Genomic DNA, 21,134 nt, shown 5'->3' with positions numbered 1-21,134 from the left:
AGTCTATATTGGCCCCTCTATATGTTCTGACATTCATCAAGGCTGAGAGGTGGCGGCGTTCGATCAACACGTGGTCAATTTGGTTGAAAGTGGTCCCGTCTGGAGAGGCCCACGTATGTTTGTGGACCGCTTTCCGCGCAAACCAGGTACTTCCAACAACCATTTCGTGTGACCCTGCTAATTGAATAGTCCGCAGTCCGTTATCATTTGTTTTATCGTGTAAGCTATGGGAGCCAACGTATCGCCTGAATACGGGCTCCTTCCCTACTTGGCTGTTAAAATCCCCAAGTATGATTTTGATATCATATCTGGGACAGGCTTCGAGGGTTCTTTCTACTGCCTCGTAGAAGATATCCTTCTCCGACTCTGCAGTCTCCTCTGTAGGGGCGTGAACGTTTATGAGGCTTATATTTCTAAACTTGCCTCGCAAGCGCAGAGTGCATAGCCGTTCGCTTATGCTTTCAAAGCCGATAACAGCAGGTTTCATTTTTTGGCTGACTAAGAAACCTACTCCGAGCACATGGTTTACTGGATGACCGCTATAATATATGGTGTAGTGGCTCTTCTCCAGGAAGCCGGTCCCTCTCCATCGCATCTCTTGCAACGCTGTTATATCAACCCTATATTGGGACAGGGTATCGGCTAGCTGCTCATCAGCTTCATTTCTGTACAGGGAGCGCACGTTCCATGAGAAAATGCGCAAATCGTTATTCCGTTGTCGTTGCCGGGTCCGTCGTTTTAAAATCCGTCCTATCCGAGGCTCCTGTTGTGGCTTCGTAACAAGTTGTTTTCCGTGTAGGGTTGTCAGCCCTACCCAACCCCCAACCTGGAGGACCAGTTGGTACAATTTGTCCCGTTTTTAGGCGCGGGAGACTCGCTTGCATCCTTCTCCGTCTGCAGGTTTTCGTTAAGAAAGAGCTCCCAGCGGTCACCACGTGGAGGTGGAGATAGGGTTTGGTAGTAGAGCACTTGTGGGTTTGGTTCAGCAGGCATTTCCGGGGTTTTATGCTCCATCGTGGGTACTAATCCACGTTTCGCCCTGGGACCTATACTACCCTTTGACCACCATGGAGATCTATGGACGTATATATCATTCGGAAGATAATTTTTTTGTTCTTGTTGCTAATATATGGAATTTTCTAATAAAAATGATAAAAATGATTTTTACAAGTGCTAAAATCAGTTTAAATCAGCGAAGGTAATATTTTGTGTTGACATTGCGTATTGAAGCAGGGCGGTTTTAATTTGAATGCTTTGAAAAGTTTGTTCTGATATGTGTTTCCACAAAAGAAATAATTCATATTTAGTTGAAAACTTCTCAATGAGCGGGAACAGGGCAGATACTCAAGTGTGGTAAATCAACTATTCGAAATTGATTCCAGGCAATTTATAATACCGCCCTAGTGTAACCACTGCTTAAAAAGTGACGGAATACCGTATTTGGCAGCACTGAATTGAAAGAAGGAAAACTTCTACAGTGACTTACAAACAAGAGCGCTCTATGAAAATGACGTTTGGACCGTTTCCGTATTGTTTCAGTTGGAATTGGATTTCCTCTATTGGCTTTAAAAGAGTCTCTCTCTGTTTAGTCCAACTCTGGTCTGAGCAACAAACACATACAAAGTGCAACAAATACTCTATCAGAGAAGAAATGTTTCGATGTTTGATTGAGAGCAGTGAACATGATGTGTTCCAACTTTTAACATTTCATAGGAACATTCAATTCTATTACCAATCATTTCTTCGGTGAACAGTGAAAACCAAACGTCAGTGGGTTTTCGTGCGGCTGTGTCGGGTTCTTAGAGTTACTCGCAGTCTGTGAAATAATGTTCGCGTTGTTTTCATAATAGTTATTTGAAATATTTTAGGATGAAATATAGGAGATGGATTGATAACAAGTTTAAAGTACGATATTTGCTAATGCGGGAAGATGTGATATCAAGGAAGTGCTGAGTGTTGTCGAATTGTGAGTGAACACAAGCCTTGCATGAGTCAAGGGTGATGCATAGATGTGATTACCAAGAGTTAAAAGTGCGATAAACAGACGCCGCCTGCACGGCCAATGAAGTGATCGAATTGATGCAACAATTTATTGTCAGCTTATATAGAACAGTACGGCTACGACGGTTTTTTGACCGGGAACATGTACATATATTGAGTAAGTCTGCTGGCTAAGTAGTTATTTTGCCCATACTTCCAGCCATACCCATTAATATGCATTGTTTTTATATTACTGGGGAGATGCTGGAAGGGTCCAGAAGTGAAGTTTAAAGAAAGCACGTCAGCAACAACTGCATCACTTTTCTCTGTCGAATTCTTACCTTTCGCCGGATGTAGTCGATAACTGATTTTTTAAAATAAATTTTCGTTTCAGTCCAAATTTAGGTAAGGTGATGTCAGTTCGTGTTATTTACTATTGGCAAGGCTTCCTAAGCTGGGAGTCAATACTCAAGGGAATTAAATAGTTGATACCGTCAACCTAACTTTGATTCATCAATGTATCACTATGGAGAGCTTCTAATGTGAATTGGATATTGAGGATTCTTTTCTGACAAACTCTACTTTTCGCAAACTAGATCGGAAAAACTGAAATCTGCAGTGCTGCAAAATGCTGATTCAAAGGCGTTTCAACGCTAAAATCTGTCTTCATTAGATTCTAATTTGTTACGGACGCTATTTTTCTTTTTGAATCGATGACGTATTTCATCCTTTCTTGCTTGGAGAATATCGAGAAATTGATTGAATAATAACCTTTTCTGACACTCTTCAACTGCATTTACGGCACGTGGATAGCCTGAGAGAAACAGAGCCAAAAGTATTATTGGTCTGGCAGGCATAATTTATATCCACATACAGTGAGCATAATTGAAATCCAGACACCGTTGTAAGAAATACAAAGTGTTCAGAAAGGGGGGAAGGAGTTTTATGTAGTATGTTTTTTACGTACAGCCTGTTGAAGACAATGTGAATTACAAGGCAAACTGTATTTTCGTAGGCAAAATTGAAATCTGGACAGAGTTAAAATATCGTAATGACATCACGTATTGTACGGGATAAAACTTACGTTCAGGAAGTCAATCAAGTAAAGCGAAGACCTAGCGTTTTGTTATGATATACTCTTCTCTAGCATAGATTCGCTAGGGGAAGAGTACACCACCCCAAACACTTTAATGTATTCTGCAGCGACAGAACAGCGTGGAAAAAGCCTGTCACAAACCGGAAAAATCCTAAAAGCACAGTAAAACCCTGCGAGAGAAATGTTACGACGTGGGTCTATTACGGAGCGGGGGGTTTGCTATTCGTGGGGGGAATATGGATGTGAATATGCACGTTGTTATTTTAAATTTTCATGTTATCGCCGAGAAATTAGGTATTCGTCTAATACTATAATATTAATGTATCAAAACAGTGATCCTGAACTCAAAGAATGGCCCTCCTCAATGGCGTGCATAGCTACCGATGATCGCATCGTGTTGTCTTTCCCCCTTCTCTACTTCCTTTATGTGTCCTGGAAACGTCGTCGTGATGAGGCGTTTTGTTTGAAATGAAGAACATCTCGCAATCATTTCAGTTGATTTTGTAAACTCCATCTTTTTCTTCTCGCGTTAATGGGTCCTTTTCACTTCCTAATCGTCTTTAAGTGTTGCGTCTCTGCTCGATAGAACAGAACCACTTTTATATTAAATTTTCCTAGCAAAGATTTAATTCTATAAAAGTATTGGGACAATGGTATGCTAATCTATTTTGTTTCGACAAGAGTGCTTGCTTGTTCGAAGAATGTTGAGTATTGGTTCTTCCATATATGATTGGAAACCTTTTAAGAAATTAAAACTCAACACCGTCTCCGTCGCTAGAAGTAATTGTTACTCAGCATATATCGATATTTCGGAAACCACTGGTTTCCTTCTTCAGTGCCGGGTGTTCATACATCTGTTACTTCTCCATATTAATGAAATCTCAACTTGTTTGATCCACCCATGTTGACTCCAATCAACGAACTCAGCCTTTCTTTGCTATGCTTTCGGTCGACGCATTTATTTTCGTTTAGCACTAAAGTGCCGTTTGGTAAGGACTTGTGAAAAATAATGTTTTCGTTTATATCTTCAGTAGTCGAATTATAGCACAATTTGAAGAGAGTCCTTTACACTTCTTCTTACAATATTGTTTAAAATAGGTGGAGATTGCTTCCTCTCACTAAATTGAATCATTCGGAAACAGCCTTATCAACTGCTTGGCATTTGCAAGCTCCGTTCTCTTTAATGTTTTCACTAGTATTCCCACACCTTTTGCCATCATTTTCGTAAATAGGAGATAAAATATGTTCTAAGAGAAAACAGCAGGCTTGCCTGTTTTAGCACATTGTGTATGTAGGTATTTTGGATAAAACCACTCTAAATAGACACACAAATTTCGTACTGCGGGATATCCAGAACTATAGGGAGAAAATCTAGGCCTGGAGAGCAACCGGCACCCAGGGCAGGTCCCACTGTCATGCCCTTTTTCATTGTTTTTGAGAAGTGGGTGTGAAAGATAAACCGTAAATTGAGTTTTTTCCCGAAATTTAAAAAAAAAAAAAAATGTAGAAAACTCATATTATTCACTCCTTAAAGAAACATAAGACATCCACACCGTCTTTTCTTGTTGTCTAGGCCTCAAACATCCCCCAAACCCATGTATACTTAAATAAATTTAAAAATAGTATATTATTGTTTTTGAAAAGTGACTAGAAAGGTTTATCTAATATCAGTAATGTAAGCTGAAATATGCAGCATAGTCCTGTCAAGCTTGATTAACATTCTAGTATTTCTGACAGAGTTATAATTGGTTGCTTCGCGTAAATTTAACGCAACCTAACACACATAATACCAGTATCATGCTAAACTTAATAGTCTGACATACTCAATGTATATAGGAATACATATATTACTAGTTACGTACAAATGAAACAACTGTGCAGCACTAAAATACTTTTACACAAAAAAAAATGCACAAAACGTTCATACCTGAAGCGTAAATTGCCGTAAATGGTTAGATAAGCATTCTGTAATTTGGATCATCACTTGGCTGTTCCAGGAGAGCAATTGTTTTATCGCTGATATCGTTGGAATCGTTTTGTGAATTACTGGATTCTTTTTAAGTTTTGTCTAAAGCAAAACCTTATTGAAATCGGTTTATTCTCTATCTGTCTGTCCGCCTGTGCATCTATCCGTGACGTCCGTGCTAGATCGTTGGCTAACATTCCGACTTCAAAGTTGGCAAGAAGGTGCCTTAATATGTATATATATATCAGTAGTTTACTTTCACATTTTTTATTATCCTTTATTCTAAGGGTTGATAGGCGGCAGTTGTGTTAGAAGGAAGAGAAATTATTTTGACATTTTGTAACTCCATTTGGCTGTGTGATAAAGTGCTATCCATAAACAAAGCAAGGTTTGGAAAAATAGCGATTCATTCGAAAAATGCACTTCCAGGGTATAATTAGATTCCTGCGTGCGACTCGGCATTTTTCACCATCTAACACTTCATCTTTTTTTATTCGCATCACAAAACCCGTTCACTTTTGACTGTAGCGTTAGAAATGCTTCTTACTTAACAATCTCAATTGTTGCTAAGTTCATCCTTCGTTCAAATTATGTTAACTAATGTCTTAAAAATTGGGCTAATTTTGTTGTACAAGATTGCGGTTCAAATATCATTATTGAGGGTGCAAACAGGGATTTGTGTGATTCAGACTAGTTTACTTACGTTCGACAGTATCGGGACCACCTTTTTACCACATTAAGACGACATTCTATGCGTTTTTTTCCGGCCAGCCGCGGAGCTTCTCACCATAAGAGATTCGGTAGGACAACAATATTGTATTCTTGATTACTTTTTTGACAGTCAGGAAAAGACAAGTAGGAATTGTGTGGTAACCCGTCACACTGGGAACCTTGGTGTCGTTGGTATTTACATAAACGAATCTCGTTGCTTCCTCCTGCAACAGAAGGGAAATCGGTATCGAATACATTAAAAAATAGTGTCAGTAATACACTGGAGTCTCGTCGGTCGAGCTGATGTTAGCTATTAGTTTCTTCAGCATGCCTTCATTCATAGAAGACTCCAAACACACTTGCTGTTGACGTTACGGAAAGCCTTCTCAAAATGGATAAGAACTAAATGCAGTTGAAGTCTAAACTCTGCGCGTTTTTTTTTTTTTTTATTTCTGGAAACACTTTGAAATGAAAAACGCGAGTTGTAGGAAAAACGCTTTGAAGTAAAAGATGAAAACGGCTACGGTTTTGTACCAGGGCAGAGGCAACTCATGAGACGCTGCCTCACATTTGCCCGTTCTGAGCACTGAAAAATTTAGAATATAATGTTAAGTTATAAGTTTTACCGACTTACCTCACACGATGCTAGGTCCATAAAGGATGTTGCTATCATCCATGATGACTAAAGCATCTTTTCTCTCCAGTCTATGACGAATCGTGCCTTCTTTAGCCAGTTTTTCAGCTCCCAGCTACGGTCGACTTATCGCGTCCATTCATGGGTGTTTGGTCCACTATTGATTCTCATGCATGAAGGTTAGTAAACCGAAGAACCTTCATTGAAGACACAGGTTACCACATATGCTGCAATTTCAACGATGATAGAGGTTCCGCTTAAATGCGTTGCTGCGATTTTCCAAACAAGTGTTTTGTTTTACACAAAACCTTAAAAGGATGAGAAGTAGATTGGGAGAATAGAACTTTAATATTTCACTCGATTGTCAATTATTTTCGTTAATTATAATGCCAGCGTCTTATTTGCATTACCTAAGATGCAGTAAATTCGCGTGCATACATCGCCGGTCGATGCCCCGGCAACCGGCCGTCCAGGGCGTTCAGCATCATAAGTGCATGTATTGTTATATTTAAAATTACTGAACGGGTTACAAATTACTCTTTTCGAAGGCGCAAACTCGCCGCAACTAGAGATGTGCAGAACATAACCTTAATAGGTAATGTAATATCAGATCACTGTTTGAAAAAAGTGATACAGTCGCCCTTTGAAAATTAAAAGAAAAAAGTTTAGCCTAATTCCAATTTATTATAATTTCAATAATATAAAAATAATAAAAGTCCGCGATTTAATTTCATATAAAATGAATTACCCGTATGTATTTATTCATAGAATTTATAATAATGAGTAATGAGGATTAGGAAATAGAGAAATTATTTGTCTTGGATATCCTTTTACTAGTTCTTGCAGACAATTGAAAACACAAACAAAATCGAACTTTTAATGTGACGGTTTGACAGGATTTTACCTCAAGATATTTTATAACTATTCCGTTTCATAACTAAGACGCCAATTGATCAGTTTAATAATCAAATTTTCATGAAACTATTGCATAAACTCCTAAATTTAATTGTGAATTACTGTTGTATCTGTTGTGGAGATTCTCCAATATATTCATTACGGGTTTGCCTAGTTATATTTAATTTGCTACATTTTCCCCCATTTAAACCCTAGTATAACAAAACATTTGCTTCACTTTAGCACAAGAAATACACTAAGTAATACACCATAGGAAAATAGGATAAACAGCTAAATAAAATACTCGATCTAGTTGCCGCTTAAAGAGAACCCGAATTTATTCTCAAGTTTTACCTTTCAAAGATATGAAAGATAACTTACCGAATCATCATAAATGTATGGTGGCTCAAAACTAGGCTGGTCCTTCGAAGAATGCCTTTCAATATTCATCTACTCTTTAGTACGATTGACTGAACTTGCCCTTTCACTAGTTCATTCCATTAAACTAGATTCTATTCGGCGAAACAACTTTCATAAAGAACAGTGAACAGTTGCTTTCCTTTCAATATTCTCTAACTGCAAAACATTTCATTGATGTACACCAGAATAATCCGGTCCATTTGCTCACTTTTATAGTCATCATAAAAAACTTTCCTAATTCTACCTAGTTCCCCACTAGAACTGACCATTCGGAATGTCATGGAAAAGACTTATGATTGGTCTATTGACAATCATTTTTATTCCAGAAAATCGAAAATAAAGTTCTTAATTTCGTAATTGAGAGCTTTCATTTCTAATAGAAAAAATTCAGGGTCTAGGTTATATATTCAATATTTGATATGTATAGGCGGTTTTGTGTAAAACAAAACCTTATTAAAATCGGTTTACTGTCTGTCTGTCACAGGCATTTTCTCAGAAATGGTTACACCTATTGGTTCGGAATTGTGTGGAAAGCAGGGAATTGTAAACGCGATGAGAAAAATCGTTCTATGTTGAGTTTAAGAGAAGGCGTAAATGGTTTTTTTACTGAATGTAATCATATAAGGTATCAAATGAAAGGCCTTAATTAGTGCTTCCCAAAGCTGGCATCAGTTCTGACATTTGAGCCAAAAGGTCGGAGTGCTGGAGCTGGAATTTATCATTTGTTTGACGAACTCATTTTCAAAAAGTTGAGTAGTTTGTGAAAAAAAATCATGAAACTACCACTACAGGGTGCCTAGGCTTCAAAAGCTCTCCATACCGATATCTGTCTAAATAAGTTAATAATAGTGTATTACTACATTTTTTTTTTTTTCAAAATCGACTCGAGCCTCCCTTAATTCCGTCGTAAATTAAGCAGTATTATAGGCTATAATAAAAAATATGTTACATGGAGAGCGTGGTTGGTAGAAAGCTATGATAGGTTAAAGTTGTTTTTTTTTCTGTGCAAATTTACTGCTATCTATAACGTTTAATGTTAGTACCACACTAAATGCATAACCACTACCAGCTATGTACGTAAGTATTTAAGGAAACATGCCATGGTCTATTGAACCTCTACACTTCCTCCAGGCAAGGCAGCATAGAAAATGTCAGGAGCGCACATGTTCAAGCAAGAAGAAAAGATTTTCACCTCTATTGTTATATTTTGTGACATATCCATGTATATCGAGAAAGGTAATATTGTTGATACACCGCGAAAAATTGTTTTAGGAGAGAGAAGGTTGAAGAGCGTGCATCTCAACACGTATGTGATGATACAATGAAAAGACCAAGACATTTATTCCTACGTAATACAGACAACATATGGAAGGCAATGAAATTGTGGAACAAATGTATTGGCACAAAAGTGACATGAACCGATACTAGTTAAAACCAACCAACCACCAATGCGTCGAACTGGAAAGGCTTTAAATCACGTCGGTGGAAATTTTGTTTTTAGTTTCCTACAATGTCTTTCGGGAATCATTTCCTGAGGAGATGTACCCTTTATAGATCAGAAGTTAAAGTTTACCGATTGGGAAGGCATAGTTTGCGAAGAATACAATAACTGTTCTTCCTCTTAAATACCAATCTACTCACTATTTAATTGGTTCCGCCACGTCACGAGTTTTAAGTTCTGTATTAGCTTACCTACAAAACAAACTTTTTTTTGGCAGACAACAAAACTGAATTGATATTTTCTGGTTAAAATTTTTACAGCATGCTCTTTCGCCATTGCAGGTTGTTTTCTCAGTTATTTTCGGAGATAAACGCCTTTCTTCTGGCAAGGTGATTGTAAAACTTCGCTACCAATAATACTCCTCGTATTCTGTAAATGTTAAACTATCCACCTGTTCGTTTCGCAATATCTTCTTCCTATCTTGTACCAAAAGCGGGCTTTTGTGTAAATTGCGAATGATGTTACGTTGTTTTCGAACTGCCAGTTTCCGAAGTGGTTCCTCCCAATTTATGTCCTTTATGATGTGGTGGATTTCATTCATCATAACAGCTAACTTGTTTTCACGATTTTACCGGAATGTTGACCTATTTTACGAACTTCTCGGTCATTTTGTCATTCAGCAAAACGTGATATTGAAAAATATTTACTTCGTTTGGGATTCTGTTAAAAAGTGCTAGAAAGTATCATACGTTTTTAGCTAAAAAGTACCGATGAACTTCAAAATGTACTAAATTCAGTGTCTTTGGTACTTAAAAGACCACACGGATGATGGAGTCTCCCACATCGTATTTTATAGCTTGGCGTTCTCGTGATGGGGACATACTATTTAATAAGCCCCGAAGAAGGGGCCGATCGAGAACATATAGCAGCCTAGCGACCAAGCCAGGACTTTCCACCCAAATGAACCTTAGAGTATACAATGAGTAAAAAGGCTGCAGTATGGGCAAAATAACCCGATCCTACACAAAAGCTTCCTCTTCCATTCATCGGTGACTGAATGCAACCGTTGCGGACCTCGCTCTGGACTTCAAATTCTTCCAAGATTCTACCTGAATGCTGCCAATCACATTTTTTATGTCATAAGTTGTTATGAAAATACCTATTACTTGGAGTTGAAGAGTTTTTGAAGCATTCTCCTTTGCCGGTATATTGCTGTTTATATCTACTCTGGAGATTGATTTATGTTTGTTCGTTATCACCGAGGTGACTTCATCATTCTATCAATACTTAATCGTTAATTGGTAGCAATTTTCTTTTCAGCCTAAGAACATTGAAAACCTGCGCTATTCGTTTAATTACTGGTGTTACCTTTTCTACAACGATGTCTTCTAGCTCGTTGTCTTTCAACGAAATCTCTGTCAACCCCATCTCCTATTGAGCAGAATTTTATCCAGAATTGGTATCTCTCATGAATTTCAAAGAAGCTTAATGCAAAAACCAGGCCAGAGAGAATTTCAAAATATTTGTTTTCAGAGGGTGTTTGTATGCTTTTTTAAGTACTTTTTAACGACATCACTAAAACTAGTCATAGAATTCAGGTAGTATTAGTACAGGGGGAGTTACCAAATTATGCCTTACTTGGAGCCTTTTTATAGAAGTGTAATCGTACTTGCAATTTGCCTACTATTGTTTCTTTGCAGTTTACAATCAAATCGGAAATCGGAAGCTCGGCACTTCAGGTATGAAAGGTTTTGTTGATTTTTTGTGTGCCGATTTTATTTTCAACAAAACCTCCAAAGCAATAATAAGTCCTAATAGTACTGTGCCCATACAGAAAGCTACGTACAAATGAAAGAGTTGTGAAACCTTTCACACCTGAAACGCCAGCTTCCGGTTTCTAGTTTATCAAATGATACTCAATTCTTGTCCTTAGGTCAGACATTATCATCAAGCGCATTACCTTTCTTTTCTAAAAACTAATAATGGTAACTATAATATTTAGCCATGTTGTGACCAAACAAAGATAAATTCATAAAATTGAATTTTCCATGAATGTTTTGAGGATTTTCTATAGATATTTTTTTTTAATATCAATATCTGAAACTTATGACTGTGTAGTGAAGACGTCTTCGTGTAGGAATTTTAAAGCCTAAATTCATATATAGATATGTCCTAATATTTTTTCTTATCAGCAACCCATTTCTATTCATTCAACAGCCACACCCTGTCTTTTTTACGCCCAGTCGCTGGTCTTAATCTCCAATTGAATACACTTATTGCTTATCAGATACAAACTGATAAATCTACATATGTGTATATGATGTTACACTTCAATTTGAGCCCTTTTGAGTCAGTGACAGATATTGGAGAGGCACAAGGCATTGGGTATGCTTCTTGGGAGACGTGCAGTTTCTCCCACTTGGAGCTATGAAATTCATATGGAAGGTTGTCTCCCGGGAGCACTTTAGATACCTTTCAGATCACTGTGAGTTACCTTGATTAAAACTTTATATGGCGAATATGGGTCTATCTAAGAGTACAACCCAAATTTAGATACCACGTGCATCACTGGATTATAGTACATATTTGATATTGATAAATATCGTTGTATAAATCCAGAAAGCAATTCGTCAGTGGAATGTCTGTAACTATTCAGCGAGTGTTTCGTTTTCCGAATGTAGAAGAAATGTTTGTGCTTACTCCGTGTAAAGTATACTTTCGAGCCGGATTTGCGTAGAAGTATCAGAATTATAGTCGCGGAATATGAACAGTTATAAATAGGATAGCACATACATGTCAGTTCAATTTTCAAGATAACGAATACATAACGTCTATTATCATGAGTTGTTCGTAGCATATGCATTGGCTTTTAAATATCTTCAATACCTGCAGTATCATGAATATTGCTAGATCTCCTGTAGTATTCTTAAAGGGTGTTGGTTTTCGTATTTCACCAAGCATTCACATACCTCTACTTCTATGTTTTGTAATTTGCGATAGTTCCCAAGTAAAACTTTTAGCCCTGGTGAACCACAAAACTGAATTTTACAAAATTGAAATAATACAACTAGTTTCATTACTTACAACATGATCTAGTGTAGAAAGTTTGGATTGTTAGTATACGACTATGCCCATAAAAAGTATCGAAAATGTTTCTTTTTCTCCAAAACTACTTGACCAATCTGCTTGAAATTATCCACAGATGTTCCAAAATATGTGAACATTGTGTCATTTTCAATATTAAAGACTGACTCTGGCAATTTCAGCATCTTTTCCAATCATCCAAGTAAAAAAAAGTTCACTACATCTCAATCTCTATTTACAATAATTATAACTAAATAAGAGATATCGGCTAAATAAGTCGAAACTAAATTCAAGAAAAAAGTAACCTTTAACTTTTTTTCAGTAAGGCGAAAAGACGAATCGCTAGCTTATTTTTCATTGAGGCACTTAATTGCTCTTTCCTATATAAATTTCTGCGGTTCTTCAGCTCTCTACAATTTTCCAACCAGTTTTGGGCCCAATAAAAGTTTTATACTTCGATTTATCTGCCTTTATTTCGTTTCCATAACGGTGGTTTTCCGTAGTTGAAAATTATTCATACATATATACCACTTGTATTGCTCAGAATGCTATGAGTAAGCGACAAAAGATCCATTAAAACATGTACTTCCAAATAAAAAATAAAACAAAAAAGTGTTCTTAAGGTTTCGTGTGAAATAAATATTATTAAAATCGAATCAATGTCTGTTCGTCAATCCCCATTTACTAGGAAATGGCTGAGCTGTCCGTGTATGGTATCACATAAAAGGGCTTAATTAGTACTCCAAACTGGTTCTAGTTTTGATAATAGGCGGAACAGAGGAGAGTAAGGGTTCAAAATGTAAGCCCCAAAAATTGGGACAAGTCCTGTTCTCAAAACCTATTCGTCCGAAAAATCTACAAAAAAACTCACAATAATCCCTCTATATAAAATCTATGGGCCGATCTCCGATATCTGCTCAAATAAAGTGAATAGTAGCATTACCATATTTTAGAATTTTGCGCGGAAACCCTCTTAAGTTCATCCTAGAAGTGCACCAGTGTAAGTAATAAGATAAGATGTCATTCTGGAAAGTTTGAAGTATTTGGTATTTCAGGTGAACTTTTTGCATTCTAAGACGTGTATGATGTCATCATCATATAAAGTGAACTCATATGAGCGGCGGGTCAAAAGGGAACATCTTAGTTTTTATTTATCAGTTTCAATTACTTAAGATAGACATATGTATAGGTATATTTACATATGCCAATAAAGTTTGCGGGAAATATCCAATTAAGATAGAGTTGTTGGGAGAACTGAATTCAGTTCGCAATGTTTTCTGATTTTGATTCTGTTTGGTAGAGGATATGAAGTTATCTGAAAACAAAGAGAAAATTGAGACGAACCAGAAGAATGCGTGTCAGGATATGCGGATGTCTTCTACATCGATGATTCGAAAACGGAACAGGGTTCTAGAGCAGGAGACTACCTCTCGAATAAAAACAAGAAGTGGGCTTTTCCTTTGGGACAATATACAACTGTCTTTCAAGCTGAAGTGTATGCAGTCCTAAGTGCGGGAACCTGGATGATTGATGAGCGGTTGAAGGGCAGGCGCATTACAATCTGTAGCGATAGTCAAACCGCATTGGCAGCGTGAAGTACTTTTCCTGTCGAAAAGCGGGACGATTTGTAGAAGTATTTTGGGCATTCTGACTGGCCTTAATTCACTAGCTGGGCATATGTTCAGAATAGGAATTCTCCTTGCTGATACGTGTTCATCCTGTAGTGAGGAACCGGAATTCACGGAACATTTTCTATGTGGGTGTCCCGCCTATGGACGCATCAGACATCAAATTTTTGGTGCTGATGTGCTACAACTGTAACAAGTAGCATCAGATCCACTAACGGAAATCCTGCAATACATAAATGAATCCGAGGTATTCCGTTAGATGGGAGAGTCGAGTACAATGGTCTTAGATGCTTAGCCTCTCCCTCAACTCAAACGCACACGCGCACAAATGTCTGCGCATGTATCAGACATCAGACAGACAAATGACTCAGAAAATATAATTTTCAGCAGCGGACAAATGTCTATGTCTGCCTCACACATCTGTCAGACAAATGTCTGAATATCTTAGCAACGTACAAACTTGAGAACATGAATATAAAGTTCCTCACATATGATAAACATAAAACCTTTATACCTGAAACGCCCAGCTTCCAGTATTCCGACTTGTTTATGTAATGATTCCTCTAATGGTATTTATGCTAGCGGAATATATTAAAGCAAAGCCAAGCCAGTAGTCTTAACCTTTTTTCTTAATAATAAATAATTTGTATCATTATCTGCCAAATATAACATTCACATATTTGATACTTTTCTATTTTATATGGTTACTTATATGCATTCAATTCTCATTGCAGAACTCATGTTGGTGTAAATTTGAAACAAATGAGCAAGAAGTAGTTCATTCAAGGGATCACTAATTGAACACTGCACTGCACTATTATTGTTGAAACATCAACTTAGTTGCCAACGAATATTTTGAAAGTAAATTCATATTAAGAGGAATATGTAAATAAAAAACACGGCAATCCAGCAACTGCCAAAAATCACGGTTTCTATTCATTAGAAACAATTCTTATGAAAATGGAGATCTTATTCACCGGGAGACTGCCAGCATTACCGATAATTTACTCTACAATTATATTTCAACTTATATGTTTTATCCCAGTAAGCGATGAATTGGAATTTACCCAGCTCTGTGGCCTATGTAATTGCTTTTGGCATACTGGTAAGACAGCAAACTGTGAAAATTTGTCGTTAACTGCGATTCCCAGGGACCTCAGCCCCGATTTGCAATTTATACACTTCTCCAATAATAATATTGCTGAAATCCGGAAAAATGAATTCGCCGAAGCAAACTTACAAAACTTGCAAAAACTGTTCTTAAAAAATTGTACTTTAATGGAATTGAATCGTGATGCATTTCAAGGACTCAACATTCTCATTGAGTTAGATTTGTCGAATAACCTACTGCGCGAGTTGCATCCTGGAACATTTGCCGGAGTAGGAAAATTACGCAAATTGTTAGTTAATAACAATGAGCTGGAGTATTTACAAGACGGACTTTTCAACGAACTGAAAGAAATCCGTAGGATTGAATTGAAACACAATCGTATTTCGACAATCGGACCACATACGTTTTCTAACTTGCCATCTTTAAAAACTATCGATTTGTCCTTTAATAATCTCACTTCACTGAAAGTGGTAAGCTTCCAAAATATACCTAACTTGGTAGGAATTTCTTTAGAAGAGAATCCATGGAATTGTACCTGCCATCTACTTGGATTTCAAAGATTTGCAGTAGAAAATGGATACCACTCCCAGACTACCGCATGTTTTAACCCTAAACATTTGAAAGGAAAATTGTGGAATGAAGTGCCTCCAGAGCAATTTACCTGCCGTCCGGAAATCATCGAACCTAAGAAGATTGGTGGAGATCCATTTATCTCGATAGTAAATGCCAACAACGGTAACGTGACTTTCACGTGTCGTGTTCGTGCTTCTCAGCAACCTAATATTGGGTGGATTTACAATACACGCTCGATAAATAATGGTGATCGAAGGTTCCGTGTATTTAGTAGTGTTGAACCAACGCAAAGCGATGACATGAACATTTACACATCCGAGTTAACAATTAAAGAGGTTCGACCGCAGGATAAAGGCATTTATGGATGCTTAGCAGAAAACACCGCTGGAAAAGATTCAGCCGAAATACAACTAAGAATATCAACTAACCCCCTTGTGTACGAAGGAAATGAAGACTCGTCATCCAATTTGTTACTGATCATTTGCAGTGTGGCGATTATTCTTCTAATATTATTATTGGCCATTATCTTGATCCTCTGCCTATATTGTCGGAGAGTGCGCTTTTCGAAAAATGCGACAATGAGCGAAAATGGGCTAATAGCCCCAGGATTTGATAAGAAGCTTAACAATTCAATGTTGGAAGGATCTGTCATTACTGAAGTACAAAAAAGTCTTCTTACATCAGTGAATCCCGTGGAAAAGCCACCAAGAAGGACAACTGATTTAGAATCGTTAGACACCGAAGATGGACATGAAACAAAAAAGACATTACTTGATGAAACTGCATTTGGTAAGTACAATATATGTTCTAGTCTTGAATATCAACTCCTAGTATGATTCTTTTGATGCTTTTATTTCGTAATGACTGAATGAATTTATATTTATTATATGTATATTTATTTATACATATGTACATTTTTTAAATGAAAATCTTAATATCTCATATTATTATAAAATCTTATAAAAATCAAATCAAGATACCTTTCTCCGTTTGTCTATCTCTATTCGGGAACAACTAAACCCAGAACGCATCAGGAGGTAGATCTAATATGTACACATCATCAAGTTTAACAAGTCCCGCTCTGAGAACCTATCCAACCAAAAAATTTTGGAAAAAAAATACAATGATACCCTTATATAAAACTAAAGTCTCAAAAAGTATCGTATTTCGATATTTGCACAGATGAAGCTGATAATTAATACTAAATTATGAGAGATTTGACGAAAGCCCATCAAATTGATCTGAGAAATGCATATATATAAAGTAAAAAAAAGCTTACGAACCCTCTTTCAGCCCAACCGGACCGAGGGGCGACCAACCTAAGGACGGACTGAAGGCAACATCCAAAGGTCGTAGCCAGCAATGCAGTTGTCCTTAATGTGTGATCTACCCATTGCCTCTTCCGCGTTCGCAATATGTGCGATACAGCAACACCGAGAGAACACTAGCACAGAACAGTATTTTAATGTTGGTGTTGAGATAATTGCATTTCCATATTTTAGACAAGGCAACGAAAGCGGATCTATGGCTATTATTTCAATGCTACCGTGGCAGAAACCACGTTTCCTAGATATATAAATTGATCCCTTAGAAATCATCATCATCATCATCAACGGCGCAACAACCGGTATCCGGTCTAGGCCTGCCTTAGTAAGGAGCTCCAAACATCCTGGTTTTGCGCCGAGGTCCACCAATTCGATATCACTGAAGCTGTCTGGCATCCTGACTTACGCCATCGCTCCATCTTAGGCAGGGTCTGCCTCCTCTTCTTTTTCTACCATAGATATTGCCCCTATAGACTTTCCGGGCTGGATCATTCTCATCCCTACGGATTAAGTGATCCGGCAAACGTAACCTATTGAGCCGGATTTTATCCGCAACCTGACGGTCATGGTATCGCTCATAAATTTTGTCGTTATATAGGCTACGGAATAGTCCATCCTCATGTAGGGGCCAAAAATTCTTCGGAGGATTCTTCTCTCGAACGCGGCCAAGAGTTGGCAATTCTTCTTGCTAAGAACCCAAATCCCCAAGAAATACATGAGGCCTGGCAAGATCATTGTCTTGTACAGTAAGAACTTTGACCCTATGGTGAGATGTTTCGAGCGGAACAGTTTTTGTAAGCTGAAATAGGCTCTGTTGGCTGCCAACAACTGTGCGCGGATTTCATCATTGTAGCTGTTATCGGTTGTGACTTTCGACCCTAGACAGGAGAAATTATCAACGGTCCCAAAGTTGTAGTTTCCTATCTTTATTCTTCCCGTTTGACCATTGCGGTTTGATGTTGTTGGTTGGTTGGTTTTTGGTGCTGACATTGCCACCATATACTTTGCCTTGCCTTCATTGATGTACAGCCCAAGATCTCGCGCTGTTTGCTCGATCTGGATGAAGGGAGTTTGTACGTCTCGGGTCGTTTTCAGCATAGGCCAGTAGTTGGGTGGACTTAAAGACGATCGTACCTCTTCCATTTACCTCAGTATCACGGATCACTTTCTCGAGGGCCAGGTTAAAGACGACGCATGATAGGGCATCCCCCTGTCGTAGACCGTTATTGATGTCGAATGGTCTTGAGAGTGATCCTGCTGCTCTTATTGGTCAGGGTCAGTCTAGTCAGTCTTATCAATTTCGTCGGGATACCGAATTCTCTCATGGCCGTGTACATTTTTACCCTGGCTATGCTATCATAGGCAGCTTTAAAGTCGACGAAGAGATGGTGCAACTGATGTCCATATTCCAACAGTTTTTCCATCGCTTGCCGCAGAGAGAAAATCTGATCTGTTGCTGATTTGCCTGGAGTGAAGCCTTTTTGGTATGGGCCAATGATGTTCTGGGCGTATGGGGCTATCCGGCCTAGCAAGATAGAGGAGAATATCTTATAGATGGTACTCAGCAAGGTGATATCTCTATAATTGCTGCACTGTGTGATATCTCCCTTTTTCTGTATGAGACAGATAGTGCCTGTTTGTCAGTCGTCAGGCGTTGATTCTTACTTACTTTTTATGAAATTGCTAAATGTTTCCAAATTATTTTTCCTATACTTAGCTTCTTTTTCTGTCGTAAAGTAGCTCTAATCCGGCCCATTTCGGACTCTTAGGCAAAGTTTGGCAAATATTGACGAATACTTTGAATCACACTATTGCTAGGAAATTGTGTGCCTCCATAAAATCAAATAGTCCACCTTTATTACTATTTCAGTATACTTTACCAACGACCTTGATAAGTTGGGTGAACTTAATAAAAGCAAATTTGTTTATAGGCTCTTGTCTGAAAAGTTCTTCGTAAGTAAATTGTTGATATACGAATCTTAGCTTTAACTAAAAGTTTTAGAAAGAAATCATTTCCTCAAAATAGGACCTATATATACATCATGTCGCAAAAGTCGTTACTTTATCTTACGAAACTTTCAAGAAATATGTAAAACTTTGTTTCCGATGTGACCCCGCTCGTAGTAGTGGAAAAAACTTTTCTTTCCCATATGCACTTTCGAACTGGACGTTTGCTCCACACTGTATAGACACATATATTTTAAACGCCTATTGATCCAGATACTAATAATCAAGAGGGAATATATTACTTTATGTTTTATTTTCACAGGAAATCATGATGAGGAAACGAATTCCATTTCATTGTCGGAAACCACCCCACGTTCTAGGCAAACATTCGTTGATGACAGCCACGGCGCAAATCTTCCTCCTGATTTATTATCATTTCAAGCGAAAATGCCTCAGTCGCCTTCAATGCAAAGCTCCATGTCTAATATTCCAGACAATCGATTCTACGGAAAATCTCCTCTGTCAAGTCCAGTTTATCAACACGTAATCAGTCAGCCACCAGGAAATACCAATAACAGTGGTATATATGGTATAAATCCGGTAGCTTTCCGAACTTTGCAGCACCCCAAAAATAAAAACGTGGCCTTATTGAACAATGTCCGGAATAATAGTTCTTCACCATTTGTTCCAGCACCGATTGTTTACCCGCCAGTGATAATGAAGCAAGGATATATGACGATTCCTCGGAAACCGCGTGTTCCCAGTTGGACTCCATCCTGTAATACCACTCTTTCAGAGTTCCAACCAGTTAATCATTTGCAGGATGGTCCATCAGCTTTAAATGATTCTTTGGAACCAGTATATGACAATTTAGGCGTGAGAACATCAGCAAGTGGAAATTCGATGCTAAATTTAACGAAAATTGGAAGCTCTTCTCATCAACCATCAACTACTAGATACACCATGAAGGACAGACCTCTCCCGGCTACTCCCAATCTTAATTCAAGTGCAAGTGGTAACACAGGGACACTTTCAAAAATATATGAGCCTATTCAGGAAGTAAATAATTCTTCAATCACATCGGACACTGATCCTTTCTATGGGACTGCTAAAAGCAATGGTTATGGAGTAAAAATAGTTCCAAGTAATACAAGCGGAATATCGACTTCTGGAACAATGGATAGGATATCGAAAATTCCTCCTAGACCACCGCCGAAACCTAAAAAGAGAACTCTCGCTACATCTGCTGTTCCTGGTAGTACGAATCAATTATTTGAGGATGAAGGTGAAGACGGTACAGAAGTTTAGCATCTCTACAAATGCTTTTCATATTTTTTATGGGAATATTGGGAAAATTCAAAAGTGTACTAGTTGTATTAAGATTGAATTTTTTTATTTTCTTCTCTCCCTGATCGAATGCACTTATAATCCTATCAAACATCGTGACTTTATTTGAGAAATCGAAACAATACGATTTCAATCAATTGATGCAATCACCAGCTATAACATTGTATTTATCGATTAATTTTTATATCTTTCTTACTCCTTAGATTAAGTTCTGTATAAGTCGACAACTGTTAATTTTAAAATATGGACAGACAGAATATACATTTGCATGTAATCTAAGTAAAAGAATCAGAATAAACGAATAATGAGGTGCAAATTAGTTAGTAAAGTTAGCAAGGGCTACAATAAGAAATAGTCTAAATTTGCGAGAAAGAATTGTCCACCAACAAATTACATAATGATTATAAACGAAATCAATTTGTCTTTCGAAAATATAATTTTACAATTACTCGCATAGAGAGAAATATTCGCTCAATGGAATTACTATCTTGTATAATCATCTATATTAGGACAAAATCGAGATATTAAAGTAAGGAAATATTTATTTGGATCATCGAAATTGAATCTTTTCATCATTAAGGCTAGTTAAATATCTAAAACTTTTATTATAAAACACGAAATGGAACAAGAAAATATAGGATATAATTTTTATATTGTACGGAAGTAAGTTTGTTGTTTCTTTATTTATTACCTTTTTATATGTAAACCGTCCCCAAGCAATCGACGTTGTGTTCGTCGACAAATGTTGAGTCATCTCAACAATCATCAATAGGAATAGGAAGGGTACAAGGAAGCAGGAAAATTATAGCATTGCCAAATGTGGCAAATGGTACTTTACATGAGCCTACCTAGGTTCAAGCAAAAATAACAGATTTTCATCTCTTCTGTTGTTGTATTTTGTATTTTATTATCTCTCTACCTTTGGAAGAACCATCGGGCGGATGTTTCTCCGTTGAGGTTCTTCCGAAGACTAAACC

The 21,134-nt window shown here is 37.5% G+C and overlaps 1 protein-coding gene across 1 annotated transcript; it reads left to right on the top strand.

The window, feature by feature from the left end:
- The first annotated feature begins 1,579 nt into the window (after positions 1 to 1,579).
- LOC119657066 (leucine-rich repeat-containing protein 24) lies at positions 1,580 to 20,824 on the top strand. The gene is made up of 3 exons (XM_038063819.1): positions 1,580 to 2,158; positions 14,589 to 16,327; positions 19,133 to 20,824. The coding sequence occupies exons 2-3, from the start codon at positions 14,809 to 14,811 to the stop codon at positions 20,116 to 20,118; spliced, it is 2,505 nt and encodes an 834-aa protein (XP_037919747.1). The 5' UTR covers positions 1,580 to 2,158; positions 14,589 to 14,808; the 3' UTR covers positions 20,119 to 20,824.
- Positions 20,825 to 21,134: the final 310 nt, after the last annotated feature.

Source organism: Hermetia illucens, chromosome 5 (genome assembly GCF_905115235.1).
Source record: "Hermetia illucens chromosome 5, iHerIll2.2.curated.20191125, whole genome shotgun sequence".
NCBI lineage: Eukaryota > Metazoa > Arthropoda > Insecta > Diptera > Stratiomyidae > Hermetia > Hermetia illucens.
This window is presented reverse-complemented; position numbering and strand designations above follow the sequence as displayed.